The sequence below is a fragment of the Octopus sinensis genome, linkage group LG5, assembly GCF_006345805.1.
Source record: "Octopus sinensis linkage group LG5, ASM634580v1, whole genome shotgun sequence".
NCBI classification, from domain to species: Eukaryota; Metazoa; Mollusca; class Cephalopoda; order Octopoda; family Octopodidae; genus Octopus; species Octopus sinensis.
Genome location: NC_043001.1, coordinates 128,116,424 through 128,134,898, shown reverse-complemented (window position 1 = coordinate 128,134,898; position 18,475 = coordinate 128,116,424). Strand labels below are relative to the sequence as shown.

Genomic DNA, 18,475 nt, shown 5'->3' with positions numbered 1-18,475 from the left:
GCAAAAGAAAGAAAGAAAAGAAAAAGTCAGATAAAAAGTATATATTTATTTCATTGACAAAATCAGACAATATATTGGAACATAACATGACTGACAAAGATTTTTTTCTTTAGTGTTCTCTCCATTGGAATTTTCACACGCTTTTCTGAGAATTTTATATCTTTTTAGCTCGACATTTGGCTGATACACCCTTAGCTGTGAATGTCTGCAACAAAAAATAAATAAATATCAACAGTCTGAGGCAGGCTAATATTGGTTTCAGATTTTGGCACAAGGCCAGTAATTTCATAGAAGGAAGTAAGTGCTCAACTGATGCTTATTTTACAAACCATGACATGATGAAAGGCAAAGTTGACCTAAGTGGAATTTAAACTTGACATAAAGACAGATGAAACATCACAAAGCATTTTGCCCAGCATGCTAGCGATTCTGCCAGCTTGCCACTTTAGTCTGAGGCTAATATTTACTACAGTTAAACAAAAACAAAACTTCAGAGAGAAAAGGGTGGAGAGAGAAAGCATTGAAAACACAAAGGAAAATAAGAGAGAGATGTTATGATGACATGACAGATATTGTTAGTAGATGTGATTGAAAGCTGATGATCAGTGAACACCTACCTTGAGGAAGAGAAAGGTTGGAAATATTAGTGACCAAGGATGTTTGCAGGTATCAACAATCTCTCTCACATGAATTATACATTTATACATATGCAAACACACAAACATTTACACACACATCATCATCTAACATCTGTTTCATGCTGGTATGGATTGGACAGTTTGATAAAGATTCAATCAGTCCAAGGACTACACTGTGCACCATCGCATTGTTGACATTAGACGTATTCAGATACGAAACATAACAAAATCAGTACTGGTTGTAATTTCTATAGAAAATCTGTACAGATAACTTTAACAAGTGATTTAATAGCACTGCTAACATGGCAGGACACAGTATTGACTTATAAAGTGTTTAATATACTATGATTCATCATCATCATCGTTTAACGTCCGTTCTCCATGCTAGCATGGGTTGGACGGTTCGACGGGGGATCTGGGAAGCCAGAAGGCTGCACCAGGCTCCAGTCTGATCTGGCAGTGTTTCTACAGCTGGTTGCCCTTCCTAATGCCAACCACTCCGTGAGTGTAGTGGGTGCTTTTTACGTGCCACCTGCACAGGTGCCAGGCGAGGCTGGTAACAGCCACGGTCGGATTGGTGCATTTTACGTGCCACCGGCATGGAAGCCAGTCGAGGCGGCACTGGCATCGGCCACGAATCGGATGGTGCTTTTCATGTGCCACCGGCACAAACAAAATATTAATATGTATGTACTAGCTGCCCCGAATGTGTTTAATGTGTAAAATTGGTATATCGAACAGTGTTACACTGTTATATTTAGTAGCTATTTAAGCACCGAGTTCATGGATGGTTAATAGGTTGGATGTGGCACTGAAGAAGGAGCAAGAACTCCTGAAATATGTATATACACACATTACCCATTTTTCCATCTTCAGTCACATTCTCGTTTACCTTAGACATATTCAGATACAAAACATCATAACGAAATCAGTGCTGGCTATAATTTCTATAGAAAATCTGTAGAGGTAACCTTAAAAAGTGATGTAATAGCACTGCTAACACAGCAGTACACAGTATTTAATATACTTTGTAGTATATTATGGTTGCATAACAAAATATGGTGTCCCTACATGTACATACCAGCTGTCAGGAATGTGTTTTATATCTAAAACTGGTATGTCCAATAATGTTACGCTGCTATATTTAGTGGCTATTTAAACAAGTGGAGAAGGCTAGCCACTGGATTTGGTTAAAAAGAGACGATGAGCGATGGCTAGAAGTATATTGAGTTCTTCATAACCAGCTTATCTAGCAAGCGGGGCCTCATATCAGTGAGAGGAGCCGGTGCGCATTGATGCCGTCGAGAGGTAGGCCCCGAAACGGCGCGCATTTTCTCCTGATGACCCCATACACTTGCTAGCTTCCGGTATACGGAGCTTTTAACTGGTAGCACTTGCATGTGCAAGTTGTTTGCAAGACATCATGTGTTCATGGATGGTTAATGGGTTGAATGTGGTACTGAAGAAGGAGCAAGAACTCTTGAAATATGTATATACAGCCATTATCCACTTTTCTATCTTCGATCACATTGTTGTTGACAGGTGTATTTGGATATGAAACATCATAACAAAATCAGTGCTGGCTATGATTTCTATGGAGAATCTGTAGAGATAAGCTTAAAAAGTGTCTGCTTTGGCATGATTCCTATGGCTAGATGCCAACCACTTCATAATGTGTACTGGGTGCATTTTTCATGCCAGCAGCCCTATTGTGGTCACCATGCAGCTTGAAAATCTACAAAATCCAAGCAAAGATGGTGCAAACATAGTCATGTGGTTCAGAAGTTTACACTGCAATCATGTCATTTCAGGTTCAATCCCATGAAGCAGCACTTTGGACAAGTGTCTTCTACTATACAGCTCTAGATTGACCAATGCCTAGTGAATGAATCTGATAACCCAAAACAATTTCCAAGTCCGTTGTTTGTGTATGTTTATATAAGGCTATGCTCCAGCATGGCCACAGTCAAACGACTGAAACAAGTAAAAGAATAAATATATTATTTGTGTGTGTATGTGTTTGCTTATTTGTATTCATCTAATCACTTGACAACTGATGTGGGTTTGTTTGTCTCCAATGACTTAAAGGATCAGCAAAAAGAGACTGATGGAATAAGTATAAAGTACTAGACTTAACTGAAGGATAATTTGATTAACTAAACCCTTCAGGGTAGTGTCTCAGCATGGCCGCAATCCAATGACTATAACAAGTCAAAATACACGTCTGCACTCTCACACTCACACACATATATATGCAAAGAAACATAGATATATTGTTAGACTTGTAGCAAGACAGACACACTTTGAAACATAAACAACAAAATTAGAATTAGAAAAAAATGCTAAGCATCGTACTTACCACTGTTAAAATGTCCCCATCAATCTCTCTCAGAATTGTAATTTCAGATGGTGACCATTCAGTGTAGCATTCTTTAACTTTAGTTGGGCTTTCTAATGTAATGACCGCCTGGAAAATGAAGGAAAACATTGTTAGTACATCATTTACTATTCCCAAATTCTTGCTCTGTCATCATCATCATTTAATGTCCATTTTCCATGCTGGCATGGGTTGGACAGTTTGACAGGAGTTGTCCAGACACCATCTATCTGTTGTGGCCTGGTTTTTCTACAGCTGGATGCCCTTCCTAACACCAACCACTTTACAGAGTATGCTGGGTGTTTTTATATGCCACTGGCACAAGTGGGTTTTTAATGCAGCACTGGCTCTATAAGAATAATAAGAATAATAATGGTTTCAAGTTTTGGCACAATGCCAGCAATTTTGGGGGAGGGGATTAAGTCAATTACGTCAAACTCACTATTCAACTGGAACTAATAATAATAATAATCCTTTATACTAAAGGCACAAGGCCTGAAGTTTGTGGGGAGGAGACTAGACAATTACATCAACCCCAGTGTTTCACTGGTACTTAATTCATCAACCTTGAAAAGATGACAGGTAAATTTGATCTTGGCAGAATTTGAACTCAGAATGTAACGGCAGGCAAAATACTGCTAAGCATTTTGTCCAGCGTGCTAACAATTCTGCCAGCTTGCCACCTGATAATAATAATAATAATTACAATAATTACATATGCTGGTGGTACATAAAAAGCATTTATGTTGGCACCATGTAAAGGTGCTTGTGTTAGTGCCAGGGTAAAAGCACCCAGCCCACACTATAAAGTGGCTGGTGTTAGGAAGGGCATCCGGTTGTAGAAATCAGACTGGATCCTGGTGCAATTCTCTGGCTTGCCAGCTCTGGCCAGCCCAGGACACCATGGAAAACATGTTAAAGGATGAATAATAATAATAACAGTTTCAAATTTTGGAACAAGAGCCAGCAGTTTTAGGGGTGGGGTTTAAGTCAGTATGCCACTGGTACTTATATTATCAACCCTGAAACAAAGTTGACTTCAGCAGTATTTTACCCACTATGCTAACGATTCTGCCAGTTCACAGTAATAATAATAATCCTTTATAATATAGGCACAAGGCTTGAAATTTTGGGGAAGGAAAATAGTCAATTACATCAACCCCAGCGTTTCACTGGTATTTAATTTATTGACCCCAAAGAGATGAAAGACAAAGTCGACTTCAGTGGAATTTGAACTCAGAACGTAGCAACAGGCGAAATACTGCTAAGCATTTTGCTTGGCGTGCTAACAATTCTGCCAGCTCACAGTAATTTCTTTTCTTTTACTTGTTTCAGTCATTTGACTGTGGCCATGCTGGAGCACCGCCTTTAGTCGAGCAAATCGACCCCGGGACTTATTCCTTGTAAGCCTAGTATTTATTCTATCAGTCTCTTTTGCCGAACCGCTAAGTTACGGGGACATGAACACACCAGCATCGGTTGTCAAGCGATGTTAGGGGGACAAACACAGACACACAAACATATACACACACATACATATATACATATATACGACAGGCTTCTTTCAGTTTCCGTCTACCAAAGCCACTCACAAGGCTTTTGTCAGCCCGAGGCTATAGCAGAAGACACTTGCCCAAGATGCCACACAGTGGGACTGAACCCGGAACCATGTGGTTGGTAAGCAAGCTACCACACAGCCACTCTTGCGCCTATAATAATAATAATGATAATAATAATATTTTAAAAGGATTGACATAACTCTTCACAAAAGTAAACAGACAAGACGAAGAGCGCGATTGCAATAGATATGTTATTGGTTGAACGATATTTCAACAGCAAGCCTGTCTTTGTTGAGTTCAAAAGAAAAAGTGATAAAAATTCAAATCTAAAATATGATCAAGAGCAACCAGCATCCAAATGTTGATGGACTGACATCATCAGTCTTTAAGTTTTAATTTTATAACTGGCAAAAGAAAAAGATAGAAAAAAATGGAGAGAAAAGGAGAAAGAAGAAAAATATTTAATCAAATAGCTTCGTGTAAATTTGATGAAATTCTCCTATCATTTTATGCATTCCTCCAGGGTGTGATGTTAATAACCTGTAAACATATTTCTCCTCATGCTTTTTGAGTATTGAAAGTGTAGCAGATTCAAAATATTTTCAGAGAATATGCACTTCCAAGTCTTTTTCAAAATCGCAGCTGTTTCAAGCAAAATGTTTGGCAAGTTCTGTCGAACTACTGTTATTGTGCCTGATATCATATCTGTGCCCATTAAATCTTTTGTTTAATTGTTCTGTTGTACAACCAATGTAAGTTGTGTTTCGTGCATTCTGCCATGTACACCAAATGGGAATCTCTACACGTCCCACCTTCTGTATAAATCATAACATTTCTGTTATGATTCCTGATAGAATTCACTTGACTCACGTTGTTGCACCATGAACAAGGCTTACCTCTCTTGCGGCTGTTTTTTAAGGTACAGTGTGCAGATACACCAATGTTCGTTTTCTTGGAGTCAAAAATGCAGGCTGATGGTTCTCTTATATTTTTATTCCATCTAAAGGCTACACTGAGGAAATATCTGTTCAAAATGAGGATATTTTTCTGCAACATGCTGGTGACTTTCATGCAACGCTTGTGAAATGCCAGCGAAATTTCAGTGCCAGTTAATCACTAAAGGAGTTCTGTCACATGTTGTATTGTGTTTGCTAAAAACTTGAGTATCCAGTTTTGTGGCTTCTAACATTGCATCAAAAAGTGCATCAATTGTATGAAAGAAAATAAATGAAAATAAAAAATAGGCGCAGGAGTGGCTGTGTGGTAAGTAGCTTGTTTACCAACCACATGGTTCCGGGTTCAGTCCCACTGCGTGGCACCTTGGGCAAGTGTCTTCTACTATAGCCTCGGGCCGACCAAAGCTTTGTGAGTGGATTTGGTAGACGGAAACTGAAAGAAGCCCGTTGTATATATGTATGTTTGTGTGTCTGTGTTTGTCCCCCTAGCATTGCTTGACAACCGATGCTGGTGTGTTTATGTCCCCGTTACTTAGTGGTTCGGCAAAAGAGACCGATAGAATAAGTACTGGGCTCACAAAAGAATAAGTCCCGGGGTCGAGTTGCTCGATTAAAGGTGGTGCTCCAGCATGGCCGCAGTCAAATGACTGAAACAAGTAAAAGAGAAAAGAGTAAAGAGTACATTACCTTGAATTTCATTCCATGAAGATCATCTGATTCAAATGGTTCCCCTACTTTGAAGTGATACTCTTTTGACATCCCACTGTTCATATCGGTATAGATGGATTTGTAACCATCACCATCAGCTTGACATTCCATTATTGCACGAGTTTTCTTCATTTCTTCTATTTTGCTTTCATCGTTCATGCCTGAAGAAAAAGATACAAATATATCAATTATAAGTATTTTATTCATAATCAGCATCACCACATGCCCCCTCACACACACATACGTGTGTCTCTCTCTCTCTCTCTATATATATATATATATATATATATATATATATTTATACTCTTTTTACTCTTTTATTAGTTTCAGTCATTTGACTGCAGCCATGCTTGGAGCACCGCCTTTAATGGAGCAACTCGACCCCGGGACTTATTCTTTTGTAAGCCAGTACTTATTCTATCGGTCTCTTTTGCCGAACCGCTAAGTAACGGGGACATTAACACACCAGCATCGGTTGTCAAGCAATGCTAGGGGGACAAACACACACACGCATATATATATATATATATATATATATATATATACATACATATGACGGGCTTCTTTCAGTTTCCGTCTACCAAATCCACTCACAAGGCTTTGGTCAGCCCAAGGCTATAGTAGAAGACACTTGCCCAAGGTGCCACGCAATATACATATATATATATATATATATATACAGTACGACAGAACTACAAATCTATTTTTGGCAGTATTATGTTGTGACTCACGTGGTAGAAATTTCTGGAGGGAAATACGAATTCAGTTGTCTATATAAATGTGGATATGCTGATTAGCTTCTGTATGCCCCGATGTTGCCCGGTCGGAAATATGGAGGCTAAGATTTCCTAGCATTTCTAGATTTATTTATCGGAATATTATGTTGATGAAGGAAATGAATCTTTGATTCTAATCCAGAAACGTATGCATCCATAATTGATCTGGACTGTTTGATTTTGTTATTTTCTTCTTTTTTTTCGCGACATAATGAGTTACAAATACTGTTGTCTGTGGAGACATATTTTTGTAGTAAAGGAAATAAGAGTCCTCTGGCTGCTATTTCTAATACTTTCGGTATGTGGTCTAGCAACTTGTTACAAAGACCCTCATGTTTTTAACCGTTACTGTCTCCAAAAAAGTTTTTTTTCGTTTCATGTTCCTCTCTGTTGCGTTGCATTCTTTCCTTCTGTGGCTGGCCGGTTCAGAGCGGATTTCAGAATTAAACAGCCGAAATCTGCGATGAGGAATCGGTTTCTTTTATGTTCGTCCCTTCGTGTATTTCATGTTATTTATTTATGTAAAGGTTTATTATATATATATATCTCTTTCTTTACTTGTTTCAGTCATTTGACTGCAGCCATGCTGGGGCACCGCCTTTAGTCGAGCAAATCGACCCCGGGACTTATTCTTTGTAAGCCCAGTACTTATTCTGTCAGTCTCTTTTTGCCGAACCGCTTAGTGACGGGGACATAAACACACCAGCATTGGTTGTCAAGCAATGCTAGGGGTACAAACACACACACACACACACATATATATATATATACATATATACGACAGGCTTCTTTCAGTTTCCGTCTACCAAATCCACTCACAAGGCATTGGTCGGCCCGGGGCTATAGCAGAAGACACTTGCCCAAGATGCCACGCAGTGGGACTGAACCTGGAACCATGTGGCTGGTTAGCAAGCTACTTACCACACAGCCACTCCTATATATATATATATATACACTAACAGACGTATCTGACATTGCTCGACATTTAAATGTCATATGGTACAGTTAAGTTGAAACATTTGATACAGGGAAGTGCAGTATTGACAACAAAACATTTGTGGAGTAAATGAAGTACTAGTTCAACTAAGTGATATGTCATGCAGCTGTTTGGGAGATTTCAGGTCCTAACCTTGTCATAGAAAAGTGGGTGGTGGGGGTCATGTAATTTTTGAATGCACCAAAAAGCTCTCTGTGGATATACTCTCCTTTGCAGCTGTCGGCGTTGCCACTACCACACTGAACAATCAGCAGACATAGGCACTACATTAACCCTTTCGTTACTGTATTTATTTTGAGATGCTCTGTGTTTCTTTCAATTATTTTAAGTTTAACAAAGAATTTAGTAAAATAACTTAGTTATCATTAAGCTAGTGTTAGGAATATTAATTGTGACTAAGGTTTGGTAGAATATTTTAATTAATTCAAAACTTATGAAAACAAGACATTTTACCACAGAGCCCAGAGTCGGTTTTGGCTGGGTTAGTAACGAAAGGGTTAATCATGTGGGCATGCTCAACAGCACCACATGAGAGAAATCTACATGAAAGAAATGACATGGTAAAGGGGATGGGATAGGCTGAAGCTGTTAATGCAGTATTCCTGGCCATGTGAATACTATGCTGTTCATCACTTTCCATTGCTCTTGCAGTAACTGTACAGGCAGCATTTTTTGGTTGTCTAACTGAAGTCTCCTGTGACGATTCATTTGCTCTCCTTCTTATCAATTTCTCTGCTACCACTATTTTTTGATCAATGGATCAATCTCTTCTTTGGAGACATTATGTCAAGAAATACGACATAATAAACTAAATTGACAATTGTACATTAATAATGAAATGTCAGTAATAAAAGGTAAATAATATCAATATCTTAGCAATGCTTTGTCTAGGAGGGGGTTTGCTGAGATGCTTACATATATGAAGGACCCCCAAACCCCTCTCCACACCCCAAGGACCAGAAAGAGAAAAATAACCTGGTTTAATCCTCCATGCAACCTAGAAGTTTCCACTAATGTAGCTAGGAGCTCCCTGTCATTGATTAAGAATCATTTCCCCAGAGGCCACAAGTTTTTTAACCTGCATAACATCAAGGTGAGCTACTCCTGCTTAGACAACATCGCATCTAATACAGCATGCTGTAACAGGCACAAAGATGTACCTGCACAACTCCCAACTTCAACCTGCAACTGTTGAAACCCTATCAGCTGCCCTCTAGGACGGTCCTGCTTCTCAAGGGCTGTAGTCTACAGAGCCACTCTCATGCCACCCAATGGCATCACAAGGCACTACACGACCATGACAGCCAAAGATTTCAAAGGAAGATACAGCAAATGCACTTCCTCAGATTCATGGACAGAGAGAATTCCACTTCTTTGTCTCACTTCCTCTGGAGGCTTCATGACCTTCAGAATGAAATGCCCAGCATCAAATGGACCATCAATGACAGGGTACCATCTTCACCTGTAATTGCCAGCTCTACCTCTGTGAAAGACTGCACATCCTCTATCAACCTGCAGGATCTATATATATAAATATAACTGTTCTGTTGCTGTCACCATAGGTATGCCCTTCTGGTGAACTGCAAACCACTGCCTGCCAACAATCCAGACATACCACCTTAGCATCAGCTGCTCCTCTGCACTGGCTACACCAAGGACAGTGTCACCAACCACCAGCACCAGCATAGTCTGACTCCAACGGCCTTGTGCATCCTCTCCAAACTCCAATTCTGTTTCCATATACTGGGCACACACATAAGCAAGCACATATAAACACACACACACACACACACACACACACACACAAGCATCTATGAGGACACCCCCTCACATACGTATATTCATGCATATATACACATGCACAAATATGCATGTGCATGTGCACACACACCCATACACATACCTGCACACAAACACCATACCTGCAAACATAAATAACGAAACCATATACACTTACACTCGCATGCACACACATGTGCCTTTACTTGCACCATAAACCTGCCAGCATGCACATGCATATGTGGCAGGCACCGACACAACCTATAATATATATCAACGTAGCAGCAACCAACACACAGACATACACCCATACAACCATTAACATACCCACATCCATGCATTGACACTCCTTGTATATGCATACTCTTTACTCTTTTACATGTTTCAGTCATTTGACTGCAGCCATGCTGGAGCACCACCTTTAGTCGAGCAAATCGACCCCGGGACTTATTCTTTGTAAGCCCAGTACTTATTCTATCGGTCTCTGTTGCCGAACCGCTAAGTGATGGGGACGTAAACACACCAGCATCGGTTGTCAAGCAATGCTAGGGGTACAAACACAGACACACATACACATACATACATATACATATATACGACAGGCTTCTTTCAGTTTCCGTCTACCAAATCCACTCAGAAGACACTTGCCCAAGATGCCACGCAGTGGGATTGAACCCGGAACCATGTGATTGGTTAGCAAGCTACTTACCACACAGCCACTCCTGCGCCTATATGTACACAAGTACACACATGTGCACACACACACAAACTCATACACTCACTGGCCTTGCCACTACTATATCGAAACACACTGACGCCGCCAGTTTCCTGTGCAATCATGCAGTCGAAGAAACTCCCCTTTCTAATGGATCGATCTGGTGTCACTAACAAATTGACATTATTCACAACGCCATGTGGCCCTCTTTGACCAATAACAGCCTATCTTCCAGTAGCCATCTCAGACTTCCTGGATCTCTCCATTCAGCATTCCAGAAGTCTGAAAGAGTTAGACTCCCATTAGGGGTCAGCAAAATTTGAAGTAGCATGGAACCAAACCAAACTGTTTTAAATAATAATTGTGTATATATTTATGGTTTTTTTTTCTATTACTCTCTTCAACTTTAAGTCCTCCTCTTCAAACACCCATTCATTGAAAGTATATATATATATATATATATATATATAGGCGCAGGAGAGGCTGTGTGGTAAGTAGCTTGTTTACCAACCACATGGTTCCGGGTTCAGTCCCACTGCATGGCATCTTGGGCAAGTGTCTTCTGCTATAGCCCCAGGCCGACCAATGCCTTGTGAGTGGATTTGGTAGACGGAAACTGAAAGAAGCCTGTCGTATATATGTACATATATATATATATATGTGTGTGTATGTGTTTGTGTGAAACAAGTAAAAGAGTATATATATATATATATATATATATATGTATATATGTATGTTAAGTTAAGTTAGTTAAGTTTAATTTTTTGGCTCAAAAAGCAAAAAGCAAGGCCATGTAGGGGGACATGGAATTATGTACGGGGAGAGTGTTCAAGCAAAGAGTTCAGGCCATTTCTGGTCAAGAGAGACTTTGAACCGAGCGGTCGTTGGCATCTTCACTATCTCATCCAGCAGCTTATTCCACGGGTCTGCAACCCGGACGGAGAAACCCCCTCTCCTTCGATTGAGATGAAATCATCGTAGATAGAGCTTTTCGGAGTGACCCCGCAGCCGATGCTCTGGAGCAGGAGTGAAGAACAGCTCTTTCGAGAGGTTGCACTTTCTGCTTATGATGTTGTGAGCAAGAATGAGATCACCACAGCATCGTCGTTTTCCTAGAGAATAAAGGTCGAGCGTCTTCAGCCTTTTTTCATGTATGTATGTGTGTGTGTGTGTGCGTAACTTTAACAAATTTTCTTGAATCAGAAAATAAAGCACTCATATATTGGTTAATAGGGTGGATTTATTATCATTCATAGTGCCACAACAGCCAGTTAATGTTATCAAATTATTTCATGCCAAAACCTTTCAAGAAATGGAGTGGTAAAACTAGCAATCATATGAAATGGTTGAATTAAAAAAGTAGGCTTGGTAGGATTTTGACATGAAACTATTTGGTGACATTATAATAATATTACACACATACACAAGGACCATTCTTAGTCTTACTAACTCCGTAGAATATGCTTCATTGAGAACACCCAATAATATGGTAATAGGTACATTGCCTTAACCCTTTAGCATTCTGATTACTTTGTCAGATGAAATGTTTGTTTACTCTTTTACTTGTTTCAGTCATTTGACTGTGGCCATGCTAGAGCACCGCCTTTAGTCGAGCAAATCGACCCCGGGACTTATTCTTTTGTAAGCCCAGTACTTATTCTATTGGTCACTTTTGCCGAACTGCTAAGTTACAGGAACCTAAACACACCAGCATCGGTTGTCAAGCGATGTTGGTGGACAAACACAGACACACACACATACATATATATATATATATATACATATACGACAGGCTTCTTTCAGTTTCCGTCTACCAAATCCACTCACAAGGCATTGGTCGGCTCGGGGCTATAGCAGAAGACACATGCCCAAGATGCCATGCAGTGGGACTGAACCCGGAACCATGTAGTTGGTAAGCAAGCTACTTACCACACAGCCACTCCTGCACTTTATTTTATTTACATTGTTTTGAACTAATCTCACATTATCTTGTAGTTTTGAGATATTGATGATGTAGTTGTCTATTTTAAGAATGACAATGCAAGGAAGGCGTGAGAGGCTAGATCTGGCCAGTTTGAACATAAAACAGCTAGAATATTTTGGCTGGATATGAATATCTTAAGCACAAAAGGATTAAACAGTTGGCTTGGAAGATCAGATCATATCTAATCTGGATTATCTAAAAAAAAAAAAAGTTTTGATTAATTGCTCCTATTGGTTTTATCTTCTTTGCCCATTGCACTCCAAGAGGGAGCTTTTTGTCAACCAATTTTCTTGGGTAATTTCAGTTATCTTTTAACTTTTATCTGTTTCAGTCATTGAACTGTGGCCATGCTGGGGCACTGCCCTGAATGGGCTGTAACATCTATGGTAAATTATTCTCTGAAAATAGTACTTTAATTAGACATGTAGCTAGCTATCCACACAAAAATGTGACCGTATCATTATCAAAATTCATTAAATCTCACAACAACCACCAACATTTTTAGCCCATTTTTCTTATTTTGAAGACTGGCATTCTGTTGGTTCTCTTTTGCCCAACTGCTAAGTTATAGGGGTGGGGGTAAACAAACAACACCAGTTGTCAAACAGTGGTGCAGGACTAACATAAAGACACACACACACAGATATTTCCATTCTACCAATTCATGAGGCTTTGGCCAGTCCAGGGCTATAATAGGTGCCACACTGTGGGAATGAACCTGGACGCCTGTGGATGGGGAAGCAAGCTTCTGACAACACAGCTATACCTGCACATTGAACTTTTTCAACTTTATTATATTTGAGAGAACCTGCTATGTTTAACAAATGATATGTTGTAAAGATCCAGTGTTGAAATTAAAACAGTTACATTGGAGTAGAATCATATTGATTATGTGAAACGCAGTTTTGTCAGATGCTCCACTAATTCTAGAGATATCTGCCAGGAAAACATGTTTTTCTAAAATATATTACTTCATCGTTGAATTCAATTTTGCTCATATGCTATTCATATTTTAATTTTAACAAGGCGCAGGTATGGCTGTATGGCTAGGAAGTTTGCTTCCCAATCTTGTGGCTTTGTAGTTAGTCCTATAGCATGGCATCTTGGGCAAATGTGCTCTACTGTAGCCTTGGACCAACCAAAGTTTTGTGAGATTTCGTGGATAAAAACTGAAAGAAACCCATTTTGTGTTTGTGTGCATATATATAAGCGCAGGAGTGGCTGTGTGGTAAGTAGCTTGCTTACCAACCACATGGTTCCGGGTTCAGTCCCACTGCGTGGCATCTTGGGCAAGTGTCTTCTGCTATAGCCTCGGGCCGACCAATGCCTTGTGAGTGGATTTGGTAGACGGAAACTGAAAGGAGCCTGTCGTATATATGTATATATATATATATGTATTTGTGTGTATGTTTGTGTGCCTGTGTTTGTCCCCCTAGCATTGCTTGACAACCGATGCTGGTGTGTTTACGTCCCCGTAACTTAGCGGTTCGGCAAAAGAGACCGATAGAATAAGTACTGGGCTTACAAAGAATAAGTCCCGGGGTCGATTTGCTCGACTAAAGGCGGTGCTCCAGCATGGCCGCAGTCAAATGACTGAAACAAGTAAAAGAGTAAAGAGTATATGTGTAGGCGTATGTAGAAATTATTATGTATTATTTCTACTGTTAATATGCAGTACCAAATGAGTTAAATGTTCAACTTAAAACATGCTCTCACATACACCGTCTTCACACATGGAAACACAACACAGCTACCATGAACTCTTGTAACCCTGAAGCAACGAGAAACCTTTTGTTTTGCTTCTGTAATTACACCTCCAGGAATTACAACACTCAAATAAATTGTAATATAACTTTTATCGTATAACTGATTTGTTTTATCATATAAGTGTCGTCATGCCACACTGTTGCATTCCATTACACGTTTGTCACCACAGAGCACTAGACAATCAGTGTTGGTTGGTTTACGTCCTTGTAACTTAGTGGTTCAGCAAAAGAAATTGATAGAAACCCAACTTGCCAATAAGTATTAGACTTATAAATAAGTACTGGAGTTGAGTTTGACTAAACACTTCAAAGCAGTGCCCCAGCCAAAGCTGCAGTCCAGTGACTGGAGCAGGTAGACAACATAAAGTAACTTCATAAGTCAAAATCTTTTTAAAATTATTACTTGACAGTCTAATTCTCTTTTCCCTTGTTATGCATATAAAATAAATAAATAAATAAATGCGCCCTTTTAAAGCCTAGCCAGGCTCATGGCCCCGGTGTCCCGGTTTCAATGGCATGTGTGTTCCCTGGCTGGACGGGACACCAGTCCATCACAGCGTTACTCACTTTTGCCAGCTGAGTGGACTGGAGCAACGTGAAATGAAGTGTTTTGTTCAAGAACAATGCGTCGCCCCGTCCAGGAATCGAAACCACAATCTCACGATCATGATGCTGACACCCCCAACCACTAAGCCACGCTTAGAGCAAGTTGTTTTACACATATTGCACTATTTTTTCTTGTTTGTTTTTGTGCCCGGGCCAGACCCTCAGACGCTTTCGGAAATTCACGATGTGAATTTTCCGAGGTCTCTCCCCCACCCCCACCCTTTCGCGAGTGCGCATTTTTTTTGTCATATTCGTTTAGAGCAAGTTGTTTTACACCTATTACACTATTTTGTTTTTATGACCGGGTCAAACGCTTTAGTTTGACCATAATGTGATTTTTGGTAATCAAGAGAAGAATTTAATTATTTATCTTTTACTAGTTTATCATTGGACTACAGTGATGCTGAGGCACCATCAAATCAACCACAATACTATTGTTTTTTTTAAAGTCTGGTACTTATTCTATCAGTTTCTTTTGCTGAACTACTAAGTTATGGGTACATAATCAAACCAGCGGTGGTGGGGGTCAAACAGACACACTTTTGCAGTTCGGCAAAAGAGACTGTTAGAATAAGTACAAGGCTTAAAAAAAGTCCTGGGGTCAATTTGTTCGACTAAAACCCTTGAAGGCGGTGCCCCAGAATGGTGACAGTCAAATGACTCAAGCTACACACAGGAATTCATACGATTATCCCCCAAAAAAGTGTAATTTGTTTTTAGCACATCTCACGACCAACTGATACCTTCCTCGTTTCTCTCACTCTGACATGTATGATGCTTTTCAATATTTTTCTCCCCATAAACACATTTAATGGAATTATGATACTCCCAAAGGTAGTTCATTGCTGGGATTCAAGCAAAAAATTCTGACTGTCTGTATTTGAAACTGATCTTTAAAAAAAATCGAAAACAGTAGAAAATTTCAAATGTATGGGGTGGATTATTATTATTATTATTATTATTTGCCATAATCGTATGAATTCTCGTTTGTAGAAGACAAATTCGCAAAAATTTTCTGAAAGTTCCTAAAAATGAAAAAAAAAGTTAGGAGGGATTATACTTATTTCTTTATTGCCCACAAGGGGCTAAACATAGAGGGGACAAATAAGGACAGACTAACGGATTAAGTCGATTACATCGACCCCAGTGCGTAACTGGTACTTATTTAATCGACCCCGAAAGGATGAAAGGCAAAGTCGACATCGGCAGAATTTGAACTCAGAACGTAGCGGCGGACGAAATACGGCTACGCATTTCGCCTGGCGTGCTAACGATTCTGCCAGCTTGGGTGCTTAAACCAGAATTTTGCTTACATTTTACCTGAAAAAGAACATAATCAAGGTTGGAACCCTATTTATACGTTTTCTCAATCAAGATTAATTTGGGGTTGGATTATTGTCCCTTAATGTTTTAATTGATTTTGTTAGCCCTTGTGGCCAATAAACGAACGAATTATTAGTATATGAACTTTGCTTGCACAAGATTTAAAATTGAATCGTATCTCCAAGCATGTTTCTTTAAAAACAAAAATGTCTTGATTCGGACTATCTTTCCAAAAGACTCTGTTCCCCTTCTACCACGCTTTCCTCACTCTTTTAGTCGCAAAAGGGTTGTCCGCTTAATCAAACGCAGTATTACTGGTTTTCGACTGCTATGAAATGTCAAGACTCGTTAAGAGTCAGCAACAAGAAACGAGTGATTCTCTAGGTGGTCGCCTTACTTGCTAGAAAAAGCAGCCAAATTTTTAAATCTAATCACCTAGCTAAAAATAAGTAAAGGATGCGCTGGCAGAAGCAAACTACGACGACAAGCGTACGATGACGTATTCTGATAATGAAGAGAGTGCAACTTATTCGAACTATCAACCCTACAATTCATCTTTGTATGTTGGAGTGCTTCACGGCTCTTAACTACGTAAAGATGTATCTGGATATTAACAGGTCTGCGTGTTTTTGGACCGACCAGAGCTGACCTGAGACCACAATTACGTGTCAAAAAAGACTGCATCCCAGACAAGAATGAAAGAGTGGTTTCATAGAGCTGACAAAGTGCACGCATTTTATACAATTTCTGCAACATTCCTCGTCTGTTAATTGCCCTCCAGTTTTCATATATTTAGACCTCCTATACTGTAAATGGAGTTACTTTTTGTTATATTTTCACTGTTGTTACTTTAAAAAAAATCAGGGTGTTAAAAGTGTCAACCATCTCAACCAGCTACGACCTTTTTTAGAAAGAAAGAATTGAGTCCTTTAGCTTTTTTTTTTAAAAAAAATGCGCAACACGTACCTGCTGCTTTGAAGAAAGCGTCAGCATTTTCAATATCCTCATCAAATTGTTCCCATTTACCGATAAAGTTACCCATAGTTGTTCTTTCTTATGGTGAGAGGTAGAAAGCAGAAACTCTTCTGTTATTCGGATGGCTGTGTTCGACTGTTTGACAGAGATCAACAACCGCTCGAGTGTTTTCTTTTTTGAAGACAGACGTTTTTTGATTTGGTGCTTTTTCCCTCTTTTTTTTTTTTTTTTCGAGAGAGAAAGATATAAAGACAGAGAAAGAGTGGGATGGAGGTACAGGATGTTATGACGTAGCTATCTACGCCGACCACTGAAGTTTTGACTCTATATCCGTGCCTGGTGTATAAGTTAAAGTATTGGTGATGGAGTTAGTGGCACTTAGTTCAGTTTTTTAATAAGATGGATTAAGTACATCGGGTGATTTGCTGTATATTCCCGCTACAAATGTCATGTTTTATTAACCACATGCGTCAGCATATTAGCAATACACTCCCACTTTTTGCTTTTGTTTCTCTTAGCCACCTCTTTTTTACCTTTTACTCTCTCTGACTTTGCATTTGTATCTCGGTACTTTTTCCTCTATACTCTATTCGCGTCCACTTTGCCACTAAGGAGGCGTGTTTCTCTTAAAATATTACAAATTGTTTCTGTTAGATATGAGTAAGTAGTTTAACATACACCGAAACTGAAGTCGTGTAGTTTGTCACGTCTGTTAGACTGTTAATAGTCGAGATAACCTCATGTTTACTTATAATCGAACGAAGAGTGCGGGAGTCTAAGGTATTTTTATGAGAGATGAGCTTGTCAGAAATTTACTTTGTTATTTTTTTAAGGAAAAAGTTGATGTATGTGCAACACGAGCCTTCAGAAATTCTGGGTTGGTGCCCGGCATGCTGAAAGACCTCTGGGTGTGAGACACTCCTCAGCTTGCGTTAAGGTATGTCTCTAGAAGAAGGTCGCTCTGACATTTAACCAAATATGCAGGGAATGGCATTGGATATCTTGGAGATCTTTTGCTTGCGCTTGACATCATGGCCCTCCCATATCCCTGAGTCTGCAACCCATATTTGGTACTGGATATCTTGCCCTGTTTTATCTCTGTATCATGTTAATAGGGTGAAGAGGGTATGTGAGGTGTTGTGCAAGCCTTATTGGACCTAAACTTTGGGCTTCTGCGATTGCCGGCGAGGCAACTTTCCGATGCCAGGTCGAGTAAGAGGGCACCGCGGGTGCAATAACCTTATACACAGGCATTGCTGACATTTTGCATGTGCAATGGTCAGTGATGGTCTTCCTTCATAACGAGTTGGACAGCT

The 18,475-nt window shown here is 39.6% G+C and overlaps 2 protein-coding genes across 3 annotated transcripts in view; one reads left to right on the top strand and one right to left on the bottom strand.

Moving 5' to 3' along the window:
- The window catches only part of LOC115212272 (ankyrin repeat domain-containing protein 16-like), a 109,956-nt gene that overhangs the window by 18,042 nt on the left and 73,439 nt on the right, over positions 1-18,475 (top strand). The gene's annotated exons all lie outside the window — the stretch shown is intronic.
- LOC115211594 lies at positions 27-17,617 on the bottom strand. Its single transcript, XM_029780165.2, has 4 exons — positions 17,151-17,617; positions 6,218-6,399; positions 2,998-3,105; positions 27-205 (listed from the first exon to the last, which is right to left on the bottom strand). Exons 1-4 carry the CDS (start codon positions 17,224-17,226, stop codon positions 155-157), a joined length of 417 nt encoding a protein of 138 aa, XP_029636025.1. The 5' UTR covers positions 17,227-17,617; the 3' UTR covers positions 27-154.